General features: G+C 34.9%; 3 protein-coding genes across 10 annotated transcripts; 2 read left to right on the top strand and 1 right to left on the bottom strand.

Annotated features, from left to right (window-relative positions):
- Positions 1-899: 899 nt before the first annotated feature.
- LOC120259616 lies at positions 900-8,137 on the top strand. Of its 7 annotated transcripts, XM_039267240.1 has the most exons (11): positions 900-1,017; positions 1,695-1,737; positions 1,882-1,893; positions 1,974-4,874; positions 4,953-5,024; positions 5,302-5,454; positions 6,089-6,252; positions 6,324-6,471; positions 6,880-7,002; positions 7,061-7,148; positions 7,601-8,137. In XM_039267240.1, the coding sequence occupies exons 4-11, from the start codon at positions 2,124-2,126 to the stop codon at positions 7,786-7,788; spliced, it is 3,687 nt and encodes a 1,228-aa protein (XP_039123174.1). In that variant the 5' UTR covers positions 900-1,017; positions 1,695-1,737; positions 1,882-1,893; positions 1,974-2,123; the 3' UTR covers positions 7,789-8,137. The 7 variants fall into 7 exon arrangements, with proteins under 7 accessions (XP_039123174.1, XP_039123175.1, XP_039123171.1 ...); XM_039267241.1 differs by lacking the exon at positions 1,882-1,893; XM_039267237.1 differs by having other exon boundaries at positions 1,882-4,874.
- Positions 8,138-9,760: 1,623 nt separating this feature from the next.
- On the top strand, positions 9,761-15,492 carry LOC120262818 (carbamoyl-phosphate synthase small chain, chloroplastic). 2 transcript variants are annotated; one of them, XM_039270724.1, is made up of 11 exons: positions 9,761-9,969; positions 10,551-10,590; positions 10,688-10,820; positions 11,601-11,689; positions 11,773-11,833; positions 11,955-12,022; positions 12,104-12,232; positions 12,904-13,013; positions 13,094-13,441; positions 13,950-14,115; positions 15,234-15,492. In XM_039270724.1, exons 1-11 carry the CDS (start codon positions 9,805-9,807, stop codon positions 15,275-15,277), a joined length of 1,353 nt encoding a protein of 450 aa, XP_039126658.1. In that variant the 5' UTR covers positions 9,761-9,804; the 3' UTR covers positions 15,278-15,492. The 2 variants fall into 2 exon arrangements, with proteins under 2 accessions (XP_039126658.1, XP_039126650.1); XM_039270716.1 differs by having other exon boundaries at positions 10,682-10,820.
- Positions 15,493-17,170: 1,678 nt separating this feature from the next.
- Positions 17,171-24,038, bottom strand: LOC120258523. The gene is made up of 10 exons (XM_039265969.1): positions 23,850-24,038; positions 22,121-23,184; positions 20,946-21,612; positions 20,688-20,774; positions 20,350-20,502; positions 19,493-19,581; positions 19,185-19,281; positions 19,011-19,109; positions 18,769-18,921; positions 17,171-17,466 (listed from the first exon to the last, which is right to left on the bottom strand). Exons 1-9 carry the CDS (start codon positions 24,036-24,038, stop codon positions 18,859-18,861), a joined length of 2,508 nt encoding a protein of 835 aa, XP_039121903.1. The 3' UTR covers positions 17,171-17,466; positions 18,769-18,858.
- Between the last annotated feature and the right edge of the window lie 119 nt (positions 24,039-24,157).

Genomic DNA, 24,157 nt, shown 5'->3' with positions numbered 1-24,157 from the left:
TAATAATAATAATAATCCTAAGCCATTGTATTTAATTAATCCATAGCCATGCAACGTATCGTCATCAATGAACGTCACTCTCAACTTTATTCAAAAAATTTTAAATAAATTGCTTTTCAAACTTTTATAAGTTGCTCTTTATTTATCTTCTTTATTTTTTTATGACGTAATACGTATCAATTATATTATCTTTATCTAAATTCTCAAAATGAGAAATATAAAACACCAAATAATGTCCTCAATTTTTTGTTTTTTGTTAAATTTAAATATTTTTCATGAAAACGGTGATGTGAATCTACTATTTTCATTAAATTCATAAATAAAATTTTAAAATCAGAGACAAATATACCATAAATTTCGCATATTTAATACCAAAAACAAGATATATATATATATATATATATATAGAAAAAAAACATATATACCATAACTATTTTTTTTTACAAATAAGAAAAATAAAAATTTAAAGAAACAAACAAATATACCCAAAAAAATTCAGATATTTACAAAAAGTAAAAAAAAAATCATATATATATATATATATATATAAAGAATAGCATGAATGGCATCTGGCATCAGTAACACAAATACCATAACTAAAAATATTTTTAAAAAATAGCATTAATAAAACAAAAAAAAACAGATAAAACAAATTTTTTCAGATATTTACATATTAAAAATAAATAAATAAATAAATAATAAATAAATAAATAAATAATAAATAAATAAATAAATAAATGGTGCCGCTTATGCCCTCCGCTAGAAGGCCTACATTAGAGCCTCAAAACCATATTTTTTTTTTAAGTAATTAAAATAAATAAATAATAATAAATTATTAAAAAAATGTGAAACTTTTTAAAAAAATTAAAAATTTAAAATCGAAAATTTTCATTAAAATTTCTCTAAAAAAACAAACATCTCGTTTGCGGAATCCGAGCATCCTTCTCTTCTTCTCCGAATCCATCTCGAAAACCCTCGCTATTCTCCCATTGATTTGCTGCAAAACGAGGGTTTCAGGTGTGTTTCAATGATCTCTTTTCTCTATCTCTGTGTTTTTGGAGGAATTTGGTGTGGTTTAGTTTTGTTTAGCTTTGATCTTGTGAATTGGGATCGGAGTTTTTGTATCTGTTTTGGATCGTGTGATTGATCTTGATGTGTTTGTTGTACTGAGAATTGTTCTCCATTTTTTTTTTGCGATGTAATTCAGTTCATTGTCGTTTGTTTGAGATTTTTGTTGTGATTTCCGATGGATTTGTTTTGTTTTGTGTTGGTGATTTGTAATTTGGTCGTATTTCGAATGAATTAAGATCTGTGTTTTGGATTTGGATGGTTTTGCTGGGAATGATTTAGAAACATGTAGAAAAAAAACTCAATTTTGTGATCTTGGGTGTTTGATTGTTGTCTTTTAATTCCCTGGAACTTGTGCATTTGATTGTTAGATTGGTTAGGGCTTATGAATTCATCAATGTTTACTTTAATTTTTAAGAGATTGTTAGATTTCTATAAATAAGAGCTTTTGGATGTAAAGACCTTCAAAATTAGTATCACAAAATGGATTACTTTTTGGCATTCTCTTTCCATAATTCTTGAATTCCCATAAAATTGCATTAAACGCTGTAAATTTGTCTCCTCTTTTTTTTTCGGGTTGGGTTTCTAACACATCTTTTGGTTATCAATGGCACAAATGTTATCAGTCATGTACTTCTGCTCTTGCTGTGCAGTGATGAGCTTTTCAAGGTATACAAAGCTTAATTGACTACAAATTGTTTTATTTTGTTGCTCTCGAAAAGTTTATCCTCACTATTTTCCTTGCCTTTGTTTACCTTTTATCACCTTTCTATATGCCTAATTTTAAATTTTGATCTAATTTCGAATGGCCAGAACTCACCAAAGGTATGGTCATTCTGAAAGGTTTACAATCACATTGCCTGAGTACTTGTGGGTGACTTTGGAAGCTTAAACTGCACTTTCAGGGAAGTGTGAAAGTGCTGCTGATGGATTGGAACAACAGGTACATGTCCAGGAATTGAAGAGATTGAAGGATGTGGTTCTTGAAGTCTTCTGATGGCTGGCAGCTTTGTTGTGTTTGGTGATGTAGTTATGACTAAATTCTAATTTGGACAATGGAGAAGGTCATGCCCAACTCCTCTGGTCAGAGGTTTCCAAATAATATCTCTGTTCAAACCGGCGAGGAGTTCTCCATGGATTTTCTTCAAGATCGACCCACCCAAAAGGGAACAGCTCTTAGACATGATTTTCCTCGTGGTCTCATGAAAAGGGTTGAGTTCGATGCTGATCAGAATTTTCAACCAAGTTATGAGAAAATTACTGATATTCATGGGTTCAGAAGATCTGATTCTGATTGCAATGCTGTTGTTTCCAACACTTTATTGACCAAAGGCACACAGGATGCCAATTTTGATAAAAGTGGCAGAATTCAAACAGAAAATGACTGTAAGATTCGTGGAAACTCTGTGAATGAGTTTTCTGAGTCTAGTTCTGTTTCTGAGATTATGCAAGGTTGTCATCGTCGGCTTCATGAATCTGGGACTTCAGATGGCTCTTTTTCCGACAAGTTGAAGCTCCTTTGCAGCTTTGGAGGAAAAATCTTGCCCAGGCCTGGTGATGGGCAACTGAGATATGTTGGTGGTGAGACGCGGATTATTTCAATCAGAAAGAAACTTTCTTGGAGAGAACTTGTACAGAAAACCTCCAGTATATGCAACCAGCCTCACACTATTAGGTATCAGCTTCCTGGTGAAGATCTCGATGCTCTTATCTCTGTTTCTTCAGATGAAGATCTTCAGAATATGATGGAAGAGTACCATGGACTTGAAAAGGCTGATGGATCACAAAGGCTTCGAATATTTCTAATCCCTTTGAATGAATCTGAGAGCTGTTCACTAGATACAAGAGCATTGCATAATAGCTCAGAGTATCATTATGTTGTTGCTGTAAACAACATACTTGATGCAAGTCTTCACAAAAGCTCAAGTGGTAACAGCTTATCGAGTCAATGGGGATATCAGTTAGATGGTTCTCCAAGGTTTCAAAACGACTCTCATGGTTTTGCTGTGTCTGAGGCTACTGATGGGACCCATGCTCCTAATATTCTGGGGAGATTCCTGCATCACCCTGCTTCTCCATTGTTCATAAATCCACAGGCTGCTGGTCTATCACCCCCTTTTTCTCCAAAGCCAATTCTGAACAGAGATTCCAAACATTCTCAGAAACAATCATTTGCAGATCAGCTTAATGTAGAACAGCCATCTGACAATTATCATGCCATTGATACTGGATGTTGTATACATGGCCCAGCAACAAAACTTCATCCAAACATGCTCTATGACTCTGAGACCCAAATTAGACCTTATGGGGTGCATTTTCAAAATCACAAGCACACTAGGGATTTAGGACATTCACCTATTTATTGCAATGAGCCCAATTTTGGCGTGTATTCCTATGGCGAAGGGCCTGGCCTGAAGGAGCGAGGATTTCATTCTGAAATGTTCCCAAGGGAGGAAGACTCAATGAGTTGGATGTTAGGATCCAATGGTTTAGATGGCCCTGTTCAAGGTATGCCTCATGCATACTCTGATTCTTCGCTTCAAGAACAAGGTGTCAAAAATGCTTCAAATTTGACAAAATTAGTCCCTACCAGCTTGGATTTAACAACACAACCATCTTCTCCGAAATTACACCAAACTAACTTTGAAGGAAAAGGATCACCTTTTGTTGAAAATACAGAGAAAATCAATTCCAAGCATCCTTTCATATTAGAGAGGGCATTATCTGAAAGTTCTTCAGCAAGAGGGCATGCTTTATATATCAATAATGAAAATCTAAGTGGGAGAAGAGCTGATGGAAGGGACCCTGGGCTGCAGATATCTCAAATGGGGCATGGATTGGGTTGTGATGCATCAAAAGGGATGGATGAGAAAGAGTTTATTATACCCAATGACAAGGACGTTTATCACATTGACCTCAATGCAGTGGCACAAGAATCTGTGACATGTAAGGGGAGACTGCTAGTTGATAATTACCACTTGAGTGGCAATCACAGTACTCATGTTTCTCGAAGAGAATTAGAAATCCTTGAAAGTTCAGTTTCTGTACCGTCACTTCTTGTTCCAAATACTCATTCTGATCACAAAGAGAACTCCCTTGGCAAGCAATTAGAGAGAGGCATAGATGATAAGTTGAAACATTTAAAGAGCAGTGGCATAGATGAATCATCTTCAACTGCATGGTGTAAAACTTCTCCAGGATCTGAGATCACGAATGGAATTGCTGCACACAAGGCCAATGAGCACTGTAATGGTATAAAGCACAATGATCTAATGTGTAACTCATCTAGTGATCCTTTTTCTTATCCTCCACCTGTCATCATGCCCCAAAATTCAAAGAATAACCTAGAACCAGGACTAGCAAGTTCTGCCAATTCTGCTCCACTTGTTAGGATCCAGGATTCTGATCCAACCTTAAATTTACATCTCGAGGATCCTCCTTCGTGGTCCTTGCCTCAAAATTCAGTAGTGGGCGATAAAGATTTGAGGAGAGAAGTTTCTCTCCTTGACCAAGATATTGTCAACAACCCTGGTTCAAATTTGAGGGATATGCACCATGGTACAGATTGTTATGAACATCTGAATGGTGTAGAAACTGAACCTCCATGCACTTCTCATGATCAAGTTCTGATTGGTGCTGCAATCACAGTTGAAGATGTGACTAATGGTGTTCCTTCAGGCATTCCAGAGATCCGAAACATTGTTCCTCAGGTACATCATGAGGTCATTGATGATGTGGACACCAGTGACACCTTATCACTAAAAGAGAATGATGTGGAGAACAGTTATCTGGATTTGGAACATGAGGTAATTATTTGCCATTTAATAAAAATCATTTATATTGGCGTGAGGTAGCTTATATTGTATCAATCTATATCAATCTAGGATGCCAAAGTTGACGGAGAGACAAATGAATCTATGGATGCAGAGAAAGAAGCTGGTATATATGGCTTGCAGGTTAGTTCTATTGTTTGCATGCAAAAATTTTTGTTTTGCTGTCTCAATTGGCTCAAATGTACCTTGAATATCTCTTTCTCAGGATTACGAAAATGATTATTCGGGCACCATATTTAAGTGGCTCTAATGTTGCATATTCGTAGTTTGGAATTGAAGACTTCCTCCATTGCATAATTTTGATTGCTGGTTCACTTTTGCATGTCTACATATGCATTTTTCGTGTGATCTGCTAGTCTCCATACATCTATAACTGAGAAATGTAGATTCTGATAAACAGATTATAAAGAATGCTGACCTTGAGGAGATACGCGAATTGGGTTCGGGCACTTTTGGAACTGTTTACTATGGAAAATGGCGAGGAACTGATGTTGCAATCAAGCGTATCAAGAAAAGTTGCTTTGCTGGGAGATCATCTGAGCAGGACCGGTTGGTGCGTGGAGAACATAATTGCCTCTGATACATTTATTATTTCCTAATTTATTTCTAAACTGTCTCCCTTCAGTGCGTTTTATTATGGTTACCTCGAAATGCTTGCAAGCAGTTATCATACTTTAAAAGTCCTCCAGTTGAATAAATTTCTTAACATACTGAACATGGCCAATTTAATTATGCTAAGTTCCTCCTAAATTGTACATACAAAATAACAGTAGAGCTGAAATATTTTGATGCCTACATCCTATTTTTTGCAATCTCTTTGGTCCAAGATCTGTAAATAGATTAAACCCTTAGAGGGACCTAGCTAGTATGGGGAGCTTTATACATTTATAATTATTATTGTTTTTTCTTAAATCTTTAAACACATAGTCTCATGCCTAAAGATGCTCAACCAGCTTTGAATATGCAATCATGAGTTTAGTGACCAACTTGCTATTCATGTTCCTAGAAAAGATAGATAAATTTGAGCTATGGTAAAATTAGGTATGCAATCACAACTTAGACAACATTAAGTCGTAACTTCTTATTGTTTAGCCATATTGGCCCATGCTTGCTTCTCTGTAGCAGTGTTCATCAAATGATGTTAGACATGATATATTTTTTTTCTTTTAACCATTTGTATTTTATAGACAAAAGATTTCTGGAGGGAGGCCCAAATCCTTTCCAAGCTTCACCATCCAAATGTCGTTGCTTTTTATGGAGTGGTTCCAGATGGTACTGGGGGAACATTGGCCACGGTAACAGAATTCATGGTGAATGGTTCACTGAGGCATGTCCTTCTTAAGAAGGAAAGGTAACCTGATAGTAGTTTACAAAGAAAAATTCCTTCAGACGTGCAACTAAAACCATGAAACAAATTTGCAGAGCACTAGATCGTCGGAAAAGGCTTATCATTGCAATGGATGCAGCCTTTGGGATGGAATACTTGCATTCAAAGAACATTGTTCATTTTGATCTGAAGTGTGACAATTTGCTGGTTAACATGAGAGATTCTCAACGACCAATATGCAAGGTACTGAAATACTTGTTGCCCAAATGCAGCTTGGTTTCTTACTGTTTTGTGTATTACGGTCATGAAACTTCATCATTGACACACGCGGTGGAAGATTTGACAATAATGTGATGCAGTATGATTTGTCAATCAGTATACAGATTTTAATCCTATGCACTCTTTGCTACAAATAAGTTGTAGATACTTCTTTAAGCAACATTTATATGATAAAATAATCTAGAACCTTCAATTCTGCAAATAAGGAAATCATACGTTCATCCTTTATACCTAAATATCTTGAAGAAGTAAATGTTTTATCATCTGATAAATGCTGAGAGTATTTAGACCCTTGATTCAAAAGTTCATGTGGTTTGTCAGCTATTATATGATCAAATGGCTTGAGATAGCAATTGGAATTGACGTGCACAGGTCGGAGACTTTGGACTTTCACGGATCAAGCGAAACACCCTGGTTTCTGGCGGTGTTCGGGGAACACTTCCATGGATGGCACCTGAGTTATTGAATGGAAGTAGTAGTCGGGTTTCTGATAAGGTAACTCTTTTGATCCTTTTGAAACTGTTTGAATTACTCTGATCTTGGGCGTTGGCAGGTCGATGTTTTCTCATTTGGAATAGTGATGTGGGAAATCTTCACTGGTGAAGAACCATATGCTAATATGCATTGCGGGGCAATCATAGGTACTGAATATCTTTATATTTAACAACTGTAAATTGAGTAAAAATTAGATTTTTCTTTTTTTTTTCTCATGAATAGTGATCCATCTTGCAAGCACTCGTCTCCAACCAGTTTAGGTGCTCACAATGCCCTTGATGTTAAAGGGAAAATTACTTATTAGACCCTTAATGTTTTCATTTTGATTGATTAATTCTTGCAATTTTCTTCTTGCAATTTTCTTTTAATTGCCTCTTTTTTTTTTTTGGTATGTAATATGTAGTTGTTGTTGGTCCTTTTTTGTTTTTGTGTGAAATCCCAAAATTGCATTGCACTGGGGCAGGTGCAGCAAATTTTGAATAAACTGTGAATTTTTCTCATAGATTTTGAAAACTTCGGGGATTATGTAGAAATTGAAAATATCCAGGAAGTTACAATTCCTTTTTATCGATATTAAATGTTTAAGTAAATTGTGTAGGCGGAATTGTGAACAACACACTCCGGCCACCAATTCCCGATCGGTGTGACAGCGAATGGAGGAAATTAATGGAACAGTGTTGGTCACCCGATCCCTTAGTGAGACCGACATTCACCGAGATCACTAATCGATTGCGTGCAATGGCATCGTCTTTTCAGCCAGAGGGACACAACCAGATAAACCGATGAAGTTCGAGGTTTTGAACCCTTAATTGTCCAAAACCATGTTCAGGAGCTCTTGTGCAGTTGCAGCAAAATATAGTTCAAAAGTGCTTCTTTCAACTCTTCATGTGGTCTTCATTCAATTCAGTCCCTACAACCAGAGTGAATAGTATAGGTGTGTGAATTACTCTTTTGCCCTTATAAAATGTATTCAATTTATTCTTTTTGCCAGATAAATGTATTATTGCTCCCATGTAAATTATATATTTTTGCCATTAAAAAAAACAAAAAAGATATGTCATTTTGTGATTGTTTTGTATGGGAGCATTTTGGATGTAAAGACAAGCTATATGCTATTTTTATTGTGTGATTTTTGAAGGCCTTTAATCTTAAAAACAATGCCTTAGCTACGTAGTGTTTTGCATGTTGATGTGAAAATTCTGGGGCATGTGTTTTTTTTAGAAATATTAATAAAATCTATAATATATTTGTAACATCAATGTAACCAAAAAAGAAAAACAAAATCAAAATAATTTAATAGGTGAATACTTAAAAATTAATTTTTTTTTTAACAACAATTATTCAATGCAGTGGATGAATCCCTTGGTTGATAATATATGTTGTAATATTGTGTAATACTTTCTTCTAGAGAGTCGTATGACAAGAGATTTATTAGCTTGGTTTAGTTGGTTTAATTCTTAAAAATATTATGGGCTTGCATGCACGTAGTAGGACGTCAATCATTCTATGTTACATTAGTCGAGTTAATAAATTTTAAAAAGATCAATTAAGCTATTATAATTAGTGTATTATTATACTTATTTATTTTTTGATAACCCTTTTTATGTGACAGTATTTGTCCTTTTTGAAAAAAAAAAAGAAATACTGAAATAATTGTTTTCATTTATTTTACAAGCAAACAAGCTCATATTAGAGAGTAAAAAAAATTGTCTTTGAGATCCATTTTTTATTTTAAAAATACCTATATATTTTTTTATTATCTTAATTACAAAATTATCATTGGCTAACCCAGGATTAAAAAGGCTTAAGCTGGTGTATTTCATGTTGACTATTAAACACAATCTGAACTTTTTGTACATATCTTCCGGTGTTGGGAACAATTATTTTTAAGGTTATGGACCCAACTGAAGACCTATGAGACCTAAATTTAATAGAGTGACCCTAGTTTGAAGTGCATTTTTATTTTATTTTAATTTTAATTTTAATTTTTTTTATGAAATGTGAATATAAAATAAGTGTAAGTCACTATGCACAAATATGGAGTTATCACCCAATACATTTGTACTCTTAATTTATTGAGCTGAGATTTAAACTTATTTTTTTATGTCAAACATGCGAGGGTATGCATATGTGAGGGTATTTCTGTCATTATGTCAAATTTTTTTTTAAAAATATCTTTTAATACCAAACTCATAAAAATCTTATTTTCTCATTAATTTAATTAAAATTTTCAACGCATATACAATAAATAATTGTTATATTTTTTTAAAGGAATTACTTTTCCATCAATCAAATTCTATCACAACATCCCCATAGTGAAGTATCAAAAGCAACTTTAGATAAAAATGCAAATATCTTATATAGGGAATTTAATACCAAAGGTAAAAACACAAATATTTTATACAGGGAATATAATACAAAGGACTAAAAATTATTTTATGTTCCTATTTTTATTATTTATATATTTCTATTTTAATCACTATTTTATTTACTTATCTTTTTTATTAATTTACAGTACACCATATAAAATAAAAAAAAATAAAAATGTAGGGTTCTAAAACAATTGCTTTATTGGCTTTACTCTAGAGCCAATAATACCTGTTAATATCACGGATATTTTTACAGTAGAGCTAATGCCACTGGGCTAACAACCATTTTACCGTCTAATATTACTAAAGAAGAAATATAAAAAATAAATTTAATATTCTCAAATATTTACATATAAATAGAGATATATTCTCAATTTTTCCATCAAAACCCTTCTTGAATCTCTCTCTCTCTCTCACTCTCAGAGTCTCTCTAATGGCGACCTTCTTGCGATTCCCTTCACCGACTACGATCCCTAGAGATGGATCCTTTCTCTCTTCTTCTCTAGTGCCTCTCCAAAACCCTAGCTCTCATTCCTTTTTGCCGAGTTTTTCATCCATTCCAGCGCCAGATGCCCACCGACTCTGTCTCAAAGCGCAGGTGAGCATTTTCTCTTTTGCACTCATCTTGATTTCTATCCTGCTTCTTTAGGATTGGGATTTTTAGTTGTTTTATTGCTGATTTCTCTTTGTTCTTGGTTTTAACGTTTGTTCTTGAGGGAATATTCATGTTTTTGTTCAATGTCTCGTGTTTTCTCTTTTGCAGTCTTGTTGATTTCCATTCTGCGGTTTTGGTAGAGGATTTTTGTTCTTTTATTGTTAATTTTCTTTTTTTTTTTTCTTGCTGTTTCGATGTAGATTCTTGGGATTTTTGTGTTTGCCTCGCATTTGGTTTAGGGTTCTCTTTTTTGATTCAGTATGAATAAAAAAACTTGGTGCTTTACTGGATTATAGAGCTCCTGTGTTTGCTTGCTTGATTCTGTTTAGGTTTATCAAGCTTTTTCTATTTTTCTAACTATTTCAATCCTAAGTCATTTGTTTCTTATGCCAAATTTGCTAATTTTTGGTTTGTCAACAGTAGGGTTTACTTGCTTTTGGCTTCTTTATTAATGTTTTTTTTTTTTTTCCCTTTCACTTCTTTCAGTTGTTGCCATTTTGACCCTGTCTGTTTTTGTATTGCAGGCAGCGAGTGGCGCAGTCCATGGCCACTCTGATAGAAATGGTAGGACAGCAGTGTGTATACTCAACTTGATTTTTGATATATTAGCACTCATTGAGAGAGAAAATTTTGGACTTGTGATATATTTCTTTAGTTTCAGATTTAGTGGAAAGGCCATGGAAAACCAATGATGCTAGGCTTGTGCTTGAAGATGGTTCCATTTGGAGGGCCAAGTCATTTGGTGCTTCAGGCACCCAAGTTGGGGAAGTGGTGTTTAATACATCTCTGACCGGGTTACCTTACCTTGTTCTCTTTCTTTTTATTTTTTAGTTTATGTGTTTACATCTGAAGTTGAGCAATGAGAGTAGAATAATATTGGATAGTTAATTTGAGTTGTGGCACCCAAGAAGAGGGGATCGACACATCACTTTAAGTGGTGGAAGAAAAGTTGATAGTTGTGCTTGCCACCATTAAGGAGCTGTTAATCAGTACAACTTACTCATACATTTTAAAGAACTCTAGTTGCCATTGTTGATACATTTTTTCTATAAATGTATATCGGATAATTATATTTCCAATTGATCTAATGTATCCTCATGGTTGAGAAGTAAACGATAAGTGATCATTCATTGATATATGTCAAAAATCTGTTATTGTCCATGACCCACTTGACCCTAGCTAATTTTCTGCCATTACTCAGTTTGTTTCATATTACTCCCTCAGTTCCTTTTTATTTGTCACAAATCCATATTCCTTTTTATCTGTCATTTTCTAACATTATGAAGCATTTATTATTTTTTTTTGCAAAATTACGCTTAACACTCTATTCAATTCTCTTTCTAGAATTAAATATGAGAGAGAAATGTGAGGATATAAATTAGGGGTAATTTTGGAAAGATAATTATTTTTTTATAAAACTTTGTGAAATAACTAAGTTTTCTGTTATGTGAGATTCAGTTAACCATGACAAATAAAAAGGAACGGAGGGAGTAGTTTTAAGTGATTACTTTTCAGGTGAATGGTTATTTTGCCATCACTGCCGAAGCCCTAACATGCGAGTAGAATGGTTGCAGATATCAGGAAATATTAACAGATCCTAGCTATGCTGGCCAGTTTGTGCTGATGACAAATCCTCATATTGGAAACACTGGTGTCAATCCTGGTATTGAATAGTTAATTTTGGAACTTCGGAAAATGAAAATTTCCAATAACTACCCATTACCATTAGGAATTCTTGTATTACAGATGATGAGGAATCAAGGCAGTGCTTTCTTGCTGGCTTAGTTATCAGAAGCCTGAGTATCTGGTATGCTCACATTTGTCAGTTTTTTCTGTTGCAGAAAAATCGAAGACTTTTTTCTTAATGCTTTTGTTTTAATTTAAGTCACTCAATTGTATTATCACCTCTTTGAAATGCATGTGCAAAGTACTTCAAACTGGCGATGCAGAGAATCACTTGGTGAGTACTTGGCAAAAAGAAACATCATGGGCATATGTAAGTTCTAAACCTAGATTTTCTTACTCTGTTATAGGATATTGTTGGCTCTTTCATTTACCTATACCTAAGAGTGGACAGATGACGTGGACACACGTGCGATAACCCGTAGATTAAGGCAAGATGGAAGCCTCATTGGTGTCCTAAGTACTGAAGAATCCCTCACTGATGAGCACCTATTAGATTTGGCCCGTAAATGGAAAATTGTCGGTAAGAGTTTGATTGTTAAATAATTTTGAGTGCATGCTTCTCTCCATGCTTCATTGAATTATGAACGGCAAATATACACTTAAAATATTTATGGCTGATACTACTCATGGGTTTGCCTTAAGCTAATCTCTGATAGAACTATTTCCATTTGCTTGTTATACGTTAATACCTGGATTATTTTTCTGTTGTTGTACAAGGTGTGAATCTTCTCTGTCTGCAAATACTGTTTACTATTCTACATGGGTAATCTTATTCTGAACCTGTGAACTTGTTTCTTCTCCTGAAAGCTTCCTTAATGCATGTACCCACTGATTACATATTTTGAATTATGGAACATCCAAATAAAGTTATTGAGCAGCCATGGATTTCTGGGACTTTACATTGTGCCTTAAATATGCTGATATTAGTTCATATTTGTGATGTTTCCAACTTAATTTTGTGATAGAGTCATCTATTTCTTGTGTTAGTTGGTTTGCATGTACTTGGTTTATCATGTGATTGTATTTCTGTTTGAATGTTGGTTTGGCATTTCCATTGGCACACTCAGCTTGAAATAGTTGTGCATCATTACTTGATGGTTAAGCACTGGGCATCTACAGGGCATTTTTTATTTGGAACAATTATGTTATGTGCTATGAAATAGATACGGAACTCACTGTTTTGTCTTGCAGGTGTTGATCTGATTACTGGTGTCTCATGTGATGCTCCGTATGAATGGATAGAGAAAACCAATACAGAATGGGAATTCAATAAAGAATGTAGCCACTCTGAAAATTTCCATGTAAGTTCATTTTTTTTTTCTTTTCTGTCAAGCATGCTTCTGTATTAAAAACTTATGCCTTTGAAATAACTTTGAACTAGGTTGTTGCATATGATTTTGGAATCAAGCATAATATTTTGAGGCGCTTGGCAGCATATGGATGCAGAATTACAGTTGTTCCTTCGACTTGGCCTGCTTCGGAGACTCTGAATCTGAAGCCTGATGGTGTTCTTTTCAGTAATGGTCCTGGTGATCCAGCTGCCGTTCCTTATGCCGTTCAAACAGTTAAGGAAATAATTGGGAAGGTTCCAGTCTTTGGAATTTGTATGGGCCACCAGTTGATTGGCCAGGCATTGGGCGGTAGGACTTTTAAGATGAAGTTTGGTCATCATGGTGGAAATCATCCTGTTGGTAACCATGTGAATGGACGTGTTGAGATTAGTGCCCAGGTGCTCATGAATCCTAGTTAGCCATATTAAGCATTTGTTACTAATTCTTTTCGGGTCCATACTTTTTACAAACTAACAGGTTGATGCTAAATTTCCTGTTCTTTTGATGTTTATTTGCTGAAACTTCATAGATCTAAAGTTCTGATGTGGGAGATATTAGTTAGTTTTGACATTTGCATTATGGTAAGGTATTTAAATTGGATACTTAAATTGAAAATGTAGTATCTTTCTCAGAATCACTGGCGAATTTAGAAGTAATGATGATTTTGACAAGGAATGATGATATAGCCCTTTTAGTTTTTTCTGAGTGAGTGTTGATTTTCTTCATTGTTTGCAAACATATCAAGTCTAATTTTACCATGAAGCATTTCTTGTGACTTCTCTTCACAACGGTGTTTATTTTTCTTTGTGCTGGAGCTTCATTGTTCTATTGATAAACGTAGGGCCTGCATTTTATCTTCTGATATTTAAAAATTTCTTGTGATTAACATGTTACTTTATCTGGCAGAATCACAATTATGCAGTGGACCCTGCATCACTTCCTGCTGGTGTTGAAGTAACACATAGAAATCTGAATGACAACAGCTGTGCTGGTCTTGCCTGTCGTGAGCTTAACCTCATTTCTCTTCAATACCATCCAGAGTCATCTCCAGGGCCACATGATTCTGATCCTGGTAATTTATATCTGACAAACTTCTTGCATGTACTTTCTCCTTTCCTGAACAATTTAATTGGTCGGACATATCCATGCTTAGACACTGAATTTGAATATTTATATAGCTCGCCTAGGAGTCTGAATTGGAGAGCATGTACTAGGTCTTACTGTTGAGTAGTTTTTTGTAGTTGACCCAAGCCTAGTTTATTGACAGCATATTTTCCAATGGATGGTTAATTGCTTTGGCTATCCTGCATTGCACCACCAATTTCTTCTCCTTTATTTGTGTACAACATTATCTTATTTAACCTTTCAAAAACAGGAAATTAGGGTGTATACCTACCTGCCCAGGACAATAGGATTTGTGCATGTGTATCTGTTTGGACCGAATTTTCTAAGAGGGAAAATTATGCCCCTTCCTCTCTATAACTACTCTTAGGAATCAGACACAAAAATGCTATTTCCAGGAAAAAAAAAAAAGGTTCTGTTTTTAATCACAAATTCACAAGGCTAGATACAGTTTCTGCGGATGCATGTACACTCTCATACAATGGCATACAAACAAGTACCTGCTTTTGTAAGGGTACAAGAAATTTTATACCTCATGAGAATCAACAAGACAACCTAATTGATCATCCTCCACTTCAAATTTAGGGATGGCAATTTTCACTCCCGGGGTTTCCGACCTGACCCGTCCCATTCGGGGCGGTTTTGAAAATCAGGGCACGGGCGGGCGAGGGCGGGTTTAGTATTACCTTGACCCTCCCCGCTAATAATTTAATTTATTAATAGATATTATATAATATAGGGGTAAATGAAAATTTTCTTCAAAATTTTAATAGGTTTTTTATGAGCTTGTTTTTATAAGTATATGTTTTATAAGAAATTTTATTTTATAAATGTTTTTAAAGAATTTTTGTTACTTATTTATAATTATGAGCGGGGTGGGGTGGGGTGGGGTTGTTTATAAAAAACACCCCGGCCCCGCCCTAATCCCGCCCCATTGTCATCATTGTTCAAATTCCATGCTGGCTGTCTTCAGATTCTCTTATTGCAAGCATTCGCGCGCCAATTAACACAGTTAATCATCTTTTCCTCATGCCCTAACTGTCAGACCCCTACATTTCTTTCTTGCAGCTTTCAAGGAATTTATTCAGCTAATGAAGGCAAACAAAGCATGAGTTACACCACCTCATTCTCTTTGTCCAAACTGATGAGTGTTATAGAACATAAACCTTCAGACATGATCAAGGTTCTCTCATCCATCAGTGTGCTCTGTCTTCATGCATTTCCCTTTTATCATATACCAGTTATTGCAATGCCTCTCTGTTTCTCCATGCAAGTTTTGTTTCTCATTGAATTCATATGCAGAAGATGTTGTTTTTTGAATTTATAATTTTCTATGCTTCTTGAAGTTACCAAATATATATATATATATATATATATATGGCAAAACATCTTCTATGGACGTCTATAGATAAGAACCGTTGGATCAAGATCTAATGGCAGATAATGGACGTCCATGTCCATAGATGAATGGTCATATATATATATATATATATATATATATATATAGCTTTATCCAAATTCCATACATTTATATATCATCACATGGTTCTATTGCTAGTCATGCCTTCTTCCAGAGTTGTTCCTGTTTTTATTCTCTGGAAAAATCAATTCTGTTTGATTGTTTGGTATGAAGGACATATTATTGTTTGAAGAAAAAGAACCCATTGTTTTCCAGAATTTGCGAAGATTAATCTTTTTTTGGTAATCTGCTCTTACTTTTTATCACTGCATTTCATGGAGTGCTTGTAATTCAGGGTTTTTTTTTTAATTATATATATATATATATATATATATATTCTAAGGAGTTTTCCAAATCTATTGGCCCTTATAATAAATGCTCTTGTTGTAACTAATTGAAAGTCAATGAACTTGTTACTTAGAATATACTTTGAACTATATTTCATTTTAAATATAGTCATATTAATTAATAAAAGTTAATTTTAATTCTGGGATCAACTCATAATTTCTTCTTTAATAATCTCACACTTTTATTTATTAGAGAATTGAAGCAACTGTTACACCTTATGAAAGAAATTAAATAACATTGAATAACATTTAAAATTGTAATTGAATTGAAATAATTTTTAAATACTGATTAAAAAATTATATCCATAATCTAAAATTAAAACCAAAGAAAAAACAAAACCTATATCCACAAGCTCACAACAACATAGCTTTTTGTATTTATCAGAATGATTTAGACCATTGGTTTTTTGATTTAAGGATTAACAATCAGCCTATTTAGAGTTGATATTTGAGGATGTGTATATAGCATATATTTTTTTGGCTACATGCTTTACTTTTAAAATTTAGAAACTTGTGATGGTAGCAGTTAGACGTCGATGCTATTTATTTTATAGGGGTGATGCATAGAGTTTACTGTTATTTATTAACTATCGTTAGGTATTATTATACATGAATGACAAATACTATATATATATATATATTGACTGTATTAAACGTCCTTATTTTTAAAACTAATAGTATCGTGAAAACTAACAAATTTAACAACCATTAGATCATGATTTAACAGGTATTATCAAATGTCCCTAGTTTTAAAAAAACTAAAGACATACTTAAAAAACTTATACCATATATATATCTTCACCTTGATAAAGATTGAATTCAGCTTGAAACTCGAATACATAACACCTAATTCTTTTTCAGCTCAAAAGCCAGATATAATCTATAACACATATACTACTCATATGTTACATTGGTTTGGTTCTAGCACTAAACACAAGGAACAATCTAAGTTGAGCTTAGGACTTCAAGCTCCGACTACCAATGACCAAGTAAGTGATCTATTGGTAATCAAATCCCCATTAATTAAAACCCTTCCCAAATGATGAGGGGTCGAATCAAGGGTGATGATACATTTCTAAGAGTGTAAATAATAGTTATGTGCGAGTGACCCCAACACCCATATGTGCGTGAACCTCACCACCATTTGCTCTGCCGAAACTTATACATACCCCTATCTTTCTTAGCCGCTCATCTTGGCCAAAAAAAAGAGTAGAGCTTCATTTACCAGATCTCATTGTTAAAGACAAAGAAGTTAACATTAAATCATCAACAAAAAAAAAAAACCACCTTCTTGACAAATTGGTGCACAATGTAAACAAGAACATTGGAAGGAAGGTTTAACAAGGGTTGTTGCAATGGCAAGTGTCCCAGTCATCACAACTCCCTCTGCCTCCTTTTTGAATTCCATCACAAATACTGTCACAGTCTTTGTTTCGGCATCCTGGAACCCTCACAAACACAGTGCAGCTCTCTCCAGCAACCTTCATCACAGCATCTGCCGAGAAAAACCAAATGTTTCAAATATGATCTCAATCTAAGTTATTCTTGATTTTATCATTCAACTTAGACAGATTAACAATGAGAATATAAAGTACTACTGAGAGAACACAACATAAAGTAAAGATTAAAGAGCATATAGAATGGATGAAGAAGTGAACTACATTTGTCATTGGAGATGGAAAGAAGAAACAGAGCTAAGATAACAATAACAGTCTTCTTCATCTGTGAACTTATTGGTCATCTAACGAAAAAATAGAACCTGATCATGATTTATAGATCATGGAGGAACACAGACGTCAACCTAGTCTTTGTCGAATCTAAAATGGCTTTGTTTGGGTACCATAAAATGTATGTTTGTCTCAAGTGGGAGGAATCAAACACTAAACTAACATGATTCACATGGTGCAACTTGTCATAAAATCAATCTTTACTTGTTACGAAGCCTTGCCAGCTACATACATCTTGGGTTTTCATTTTGTTTATTGCCAATGAAGTTCACTCCTACTTCCTTCCAGTTCATGTTTTGCAGAGTTTACGAATATTCTATCTAGTGTTTTGGTTTTTGTGGTCCTCGCTGCAAATGGGTGTGTTTGCAATTTTATGCTACATCAGGGAAGGTTCATTATAGTTAGCTGGTAACAGATATTACTGAGGAAGATAATTCCAAATCCAAGTTACCTATAAAGCTTTAAGTAAAGAAAATTCAGGTAAATTTTTAGAGTATGTCACTAAACTTTGACTCATTTTCACTTTGATCACCTAACTTTAATTTGCATCAATTTGGTCTCTCAACTTTAATTTGATTTTATTGTATAGTAAATCAAGGGATTTCAGCCCCCAAATGAATGATTTGACGCTTTTTCAATGATAAAGGCACCTCCAATATACTTAATAATGTGTTATTTGGGGGGTCGGATTTGGATTTTCAGACAACCATGTGATCAAAATGAAAATGAGCCAAAGTTTAGTGACCTAGAAAAAATTTATCCCAAAAAGGTCTTAGCTAGGACTCTTCAGCCAACCACCGAAAATAATACATCATTCAGACACATAGTTTCATTACGGATTTTTATCTTCTGACATTAAGCCTACAGTAAGATTAGTTCATTGATCAAATTAATATGGTCCATCATATATGTGATCACCATTAAAAATCGAATGAAAGAACCATTCTCCACAACAACACTTGGAAAAACCACTAGAGGAGACAGCATTTGGGGAAAAATGGACTATACTTCACCAAACAAAATTTCTGTGGCCAATTAACCATTTACTTAGGATAATAGCAAAGGATTACCTGAGAAGTCTTTCAAGGAGGGCATCCTTGATCCAAACGTCAAAATCTGGTAACTGATAGCTGCTACAGGTGAGATTGGAGTAAATTAAATTAAGTGATACCACACTTGCATATAGGACATAATGTCTTCCTCTTGAGCCATGAATCGATACACTGTAGAAGAAATCAATCAACAGGCTAAGCAAATGTGCTTATTTTAGAGGAAGAATACTGCAATGCAAGATAATAAATAGAGTTCTTACATCCTTGTGAAACTTGTGAAGGCATGGTAGATGGCGAATGGTATCTCCAATGGAGGGGGTCTCCAGGCACACAGCACAGGCTTCTTCAAAATTCTCATTCTATAAGATTAAAGATTGATAAGCAAAGATCAAATTTTATTCATTTAGATCATCTGAAATAAATGAAATGTAAACCTGAACCACTGATTGTGGCAAGTTATTGATCTGCCTCTGAGAAGCACCAGCTTGTTCATTGTTATCATCAAGAGCCAGAAGCATTTCATAGTCATTCCTGAATTGAAAATTAGGTGAAATTTATCAACTATTAAAAAAGTCTACAATTAAAACCAAGAAGAAAACAATTAAGACTAAAGGGCAGCACAATCAGTAAGATAATAAGAAACACTAAGCAGTCACTACAAACTGCACAAAAAAAGGCACATCAGTGTCAAACAACATGGCAATGGATCCACGAGAACAAAAGTTAAGGTTTATCAGCTTACTCATTAAATTCCCGTTGCAGTTGTAAAACATTGTTCAATCTATTTCTGTTGTCAAATTCTGCTTCCAATGCTTCCAAGAAGTTAAGCCTCTGAGCATGAAAAAAGATGACCTTGTCACCAACAGTAGACAAAATATACAGCAACAATGAGATTGTCATTACATAAGATTACTTTCTTGACTGAGATGTCAACAACAATCATGATAAAGATGAACTACTAAATAAGGTACAGTACTTGGCCACTAAAAGTTCAAGCCCACAATCTTCAAGCTTAAACATCAAAAGCTATGGTATATGCAAACCTTCACCAATTTTCAATTGGGGATAACAAAAACTACTTATTTAAAATAAATCCTGCATTCAACTAATATAACCTCATTGCAGAAAGAACGCAGACTAAACTTCTCTCAAGAATTATAAGGGTCCATGTACACCATAACTCATCATAAAGAAAAAAGTATTGAACTCATAATTCTTATCATCATGATGGTTTAAATATTCCTACAGTTCTTCCAAACATTACATAATTATCATTTCATAAAATTCTGGCAGGATAATGTTCAGTCTTGCAATATTAGGAGTGCCACCACATCATTAAGCAGTCTTTATCATCTGGTTTGTCTTCCTTCAAGATGATAAAGACATTGACAATACCTCAGCGCTCAATTTTTGCAAAAAAATATTAATCAATGTAATGAAAGAAATCTGAAGATAAGACAAAATATTTCAGCAACCCTTGGACATGTGGCTGTTTCTCCAATGAGCAACAGCGACTATATTAGGACAATTATAAAGGGACAACTTGCAGAAAAGCCCTCCGTGATAAATCAAATCAATGGAAAAGAATTGAAAAATCACCGTTTCTAGGTCTCTTGCAGGCCTGTTTAAACTTCTCAAGTAGGCCATTCTACTTGATGCTGGAATTCGACTACGAGCTGTTGGTCGAGCTGAAGCACTCCTACCACTTGCTCTTGTGGGAGGAGCATATACGGGAGCCGTTGAGTTATTTCTCTGATGGAAAATTGAAATAGAAATTGCGGGGATAAATAATTCTTTGGATACAGAGAGAATAAGATGAAAATTTTTAGGAGATAGAAGGTTAAAAGGCAGTATCAGAGAATGAAACATCAGAATTCAATTTAATAAAATAAGAAATGTATTGACATTAACATAGCAAAAATTACAAAACTGCTTACAGGATGAGGCTGACCCTGCCTTAGAAAAGAAGCAGCACGCTGCAAATTCTCTTCCTGTTGTAACGACAATGCAATGGTTGCATCCATCTGCCAAACACAAAACAGCATCAATCATTAAAAGACAAGTCTAATTCTCCTGAACTAAATCCCTAGAACTGATGTGAAAGGATAGACAAACAACCAAGCCTTCAAATTGTGGTCCAAAGATGAACAACATCAATTTAGCAAAACACAAAAAGAACCAAGGCAAGAGAAAACCTCTTCAAAGACTGGTGATTCATTAAAAAGCTGTTCTTGGAGTTGACGAGCTAATATCTCATCTGATTCAACCTGCCTAGCCTTTGCACTAGAATCCTCACAAGCTCCATAACACTGTTCATCTGGGTCGGCACCAGACCTAAAGTTGGCTGGATCCAGTTCATCACCTTCTAATATTGGTTTGAGTAAAGAGCAACCATGCAACTGAGTATTTTGAGTTCGAGATGATCTCTGATTTGTCGGTTGTGCAGACGATCTGACAAACATAACTTCTGCCTCATCAGCAGTTGAGCTGGAGCATTCACCACCGTTGGTGCGAATAGAGCTACTTTTCCTCTTGCCTCTAACAAGAGTATGGCGTCCAAGACTCCTATCATCTGATACTAAATCAGAAAGTTCCCTGGCCGTGTTTGAATTGTATTCACTACAGGGGGCAATTATTTCAGGATTGCCATCAACAACATCCACACAATCTCTGTTTCTCGTTGTCCCATGGCTTTTGCTATTGACATTTTCAATCTTGTGAAAATCAGTAGTATACTCAGATAAGGCTACAGATGCTTGAGAATTATGTGCCGGTCTCCTGAGTTTGTCTTCAGAGGATTTAAGAGAACGACATCCAGGATTTCCACCAGAAATCACCTCTTTAATGGGAAATGGACAGAACCTGTTTAAACCAAAAAGTTTATGATCCTAAATCCATAATCAGACCACATAAATACACAATTGTTAAATCTAATAAAAATGACTTGAATCACACTACATTTAAATGTGTGTTATGTTCTGCAATTTAGATCATCTATAATTTCTGTCTTCACTCTTCTTCTTTGACAGTTATCTTATAAAGGGGGAATTGTAAGACATTTTCAATTTCAAGTATCTCAATACCTACTAAAGCAATATAGAATATGCACTTCAAATAAACATGAAGATGAAGGAGATCACTAGAAATGCATATTCACATAAATAGCATGAAGATAAGGGCTTCCATGTCACTTTCATAAACCAAAAAAAAAAAAAAAAATTTAACTAAAGCATCTAAAAAGCATATTAGCAACAAGATTAAATTTTAGCCTCTTCTTTGAGACAAATGAAATACAACCTCCACAGATAAGACTATGTTAAAGAACATTGCTACATAAAGAAAGCCTTCCAAGAAGTTAAGAGAGATTTACCTGGTTGATTGGGAAGTAAGTCCAGAGGTTTGAAAACTAGCTCCCACATTATCATCCGTTATGGCTTTTCCCTTTCCCTTATCAGCACATCTGTCGCTGGAATCAGGACTGATGACATGAACTTCTTTCACCAATGAACCCTCATTGTGTGTATTACAACCAAAGTCATCCCCTTTGATACCTGCATGGCTATTATCTCTTTTGATGTTACATGGAGCAATGCAACCATTACGTACCAACCTTCTCTGCCCATTTCGGCATGGAAAGCTGTCCATTTCTGAATGTTTACTATTTAATTGTCCAGTTTTCAACTTTGAATCACTATCAACATCTACTTGTTTTTTAACATTTCTACTGCTGATTCCAGAAGTTGAAGATGATATTTGCACATGAGCAGATTCAGCATTATTTTGGCCATCATGTACAGGTGAGATGCCACTCTTTGCAGTACCAAATGGAGATGTGCAGCCATTATGTATGACCACCAGCCTCCTCCGCCCTGTGTTTCTATGAGCATCAATTGGCGATCCTCCTAGTAGTGTTTGCTTAATTTTATCTTTTGAATCAGACCTCAAAACAATGCCCTTTCCTTTATCTGTATGCTTCAAATGAAAATTACCACTGCCCTCATGCCCGGGGTGCAGTTCCTTCTCAATCCTCCTCCGTGAGTCTCTATGTCCGGGTGAATGGGAATCAGATTGATGATTTGAGCTCCTTCCATTCCCATTAGAAACTACATTGCGCTCAAAGGTTGGGTGGGAAGCTTTGCCATCTCGGTCCTCAGATAGCAAGCGTGCCAACCTTGCTTGCCTGAACAGGAGTTCAGTCTCATCTTGTGAGTTATCAGTGCCTACCAAATCACAAGAGCTAGACTCACTAGACTGGTGACCATATGTTTTTCTTGCACGGCCTGCTCTTCGGTCAGATGACAAGGAATTCAATCCTGGAACATCTTCATTGAAAGCGGAAAACCTAGATCCCCGATTCCTTACCACACTTTCGGGAGTGTCTGGAACTTCCAACACCAGATCAACATCCATGCCATCCATGTCTGGCATGTCCAACTGCAAAAAAATAATTCCAACTCATCAAAAAATGGTACCAGAAACCCACATCAAGACCTCCATCTAATCTACTGACCCTTTTAAAAATTGAATTCCAATCACAGCAATAGATATAAACCAATTCATCTTATCAGAGACTAAAATTTATCAATTGAATCAGCACATAACATCAGATAGAGCAAAACGCCCTTATAATTTTCCCCTATATGAGGAATTAAAACACTATAAACTACTTCTGTTTTGTATATCCGATCATAGAAAAGTTGCAAAGCACTGGAATGAAAAACAATTACATGGTAAAATAATCACAGAAAATCTGATTGAAATCTTACCAAATCAATAACAACGTATGAAAAAAAAAATTGGATTTTTACCACAAAATTAAAATAAAAATCACTCGGCGAATCCTCAAATTTCTCATATATCATAAAAAATTTTCAATATACTAGACCATAACAATCAAAATCAAATATAAACAATCACAAAAAGAGTGACAACATATATTTTCACACACACAACAATCAAATAAAAAAATTATAAGAAAAAAATAACATAGAATCGCAATAGAAAAAACAATAGGGATCAATCAAAACTAGGTTAATCCCCAAAAAAAAATTCAAAAAAAGAAAAACAAGAAACAGAGAAAGGGGGAATCAGAGGCAAACACTATCACTGACGATCCTCCCGATGAGATCGAGGTTTCCGAGGAGCTCCGACGTGGAATCGAGGTCCGGCGAGGAGGGAGAGACTCCGTCCACCATGAAACCAGCCGCTCTCTTCTCTTCCCCCCAATCCATGATAGCTAGATCTGGCATCAAGATTCGTGCCTGATTGACGGTGAGGATGCATCGCATCAAGACCGTTGATATTAGTCTTGTGATGAGTTCTTGATGTGTTGTTTATCTCGAGATGAAGTGCGACTGTTTGTCATCAAGATTCGTGCATCACCGTTTATGACAATCTCGAGATCAGT

The sequence above is a fragment of the Dioscorea cayenensis genome, chromosome 1 (assembly GCF_009730915.1).
Source record: "Dioscorea cayenensis subsp. rotundata cultivar TDr96_F1 chromosome 1, TDr96_F1_v2_PseudoChromosome.rev07_lg8_w22 25.fasta, whole genome shotgun sequence".
NCBI classification, from domain to species: domain Eukaryota; kingdom Viridiplantae; phylum Streptophyta; class Magnoliopsida; order Dioscoreales; family Dioscoreaceae; genus Dioscorea; species Dioscorea cayenensis.
The sequence above is the reverse complement of the archived record's forward strand: the minus strand, read 5'-3'. Positions and strand labels throughout refer to the sequence as shown.

What these genes read in the sequence shown, in the direction of transcription:
- LOC120258523 (XM_039265969.1), bottom strand. Translation starts at nt 24,038, where the DNA reads ATGCGATGCATCCTCACCGTCAATCAGGCACGAATCTTGATGCCAGAT. An exon ending in AATCACCAGTCTTTGAAGAG is followed by an intron (nt 20,775 to 20,945) that starts GTTTTCTCTTGC and finishes TGTGTTTGGCAG; the next exon opens with ATGGATGCAACCATTGCATT. An exon ending in TTCACAAGTTTCACAAGGAT is followed by an intron (nt 18,922 to 19,010) that starts GTAAGAACTCTA and finishes TTTCTTCTACAG; the next exon opens with TGTATCGATTCATGGCTCAA.
- LOC120259616 (XM_039267243.1), top strand. Translation starts at nt 2,124, where the DNA reads ATGGAGAAGGTCATGCCCAACTCCTCTGGTCAGAGGTTTCCAAATAAT. An exon ending in GTAGTCGGGTTTCTGATAAG is followed by an intron (nt 7,003 to 7,060) that starts GTAACTCTTTTG and finishes GGGCGTTGGCAG; the next exon opens with GTCGATGTTTTCTCATTTGG. An exon ending in GCATTGCGGGGCAATCATAG is followed by an intron (nt 7,149 to 7,600) that starts GTACTGAATATC and finishes TAAATTGTGTAG; the next exon opens with GCGGAATTGTGAACAACACA.
- LOC120262818 (XM_039270716.1), top strand. Translation starts at nt 9,805, where the DNA reads ATGGCGACCTTCTTGCGATTCCCTTCACCGACTACGATCCCTAGAGAT. An exon ending in TTTAATACATCTCTGACCGG is followed by an intron (nt 10,821 to 11,600) that starts GTTACCTTACCT and finishes GAATGGTTGCAG; the next exon opens with ATATCAGGAAATATTAACAG. An exon ending in AAACACTGGTGTCAATCCTG is followed by an intron (nt 11,690 to 11,772) that starts GTATTGAATAGT and finishes CTTGTATTACAG; the next exon opens with ATGATGAGGAATCAAGGCAG.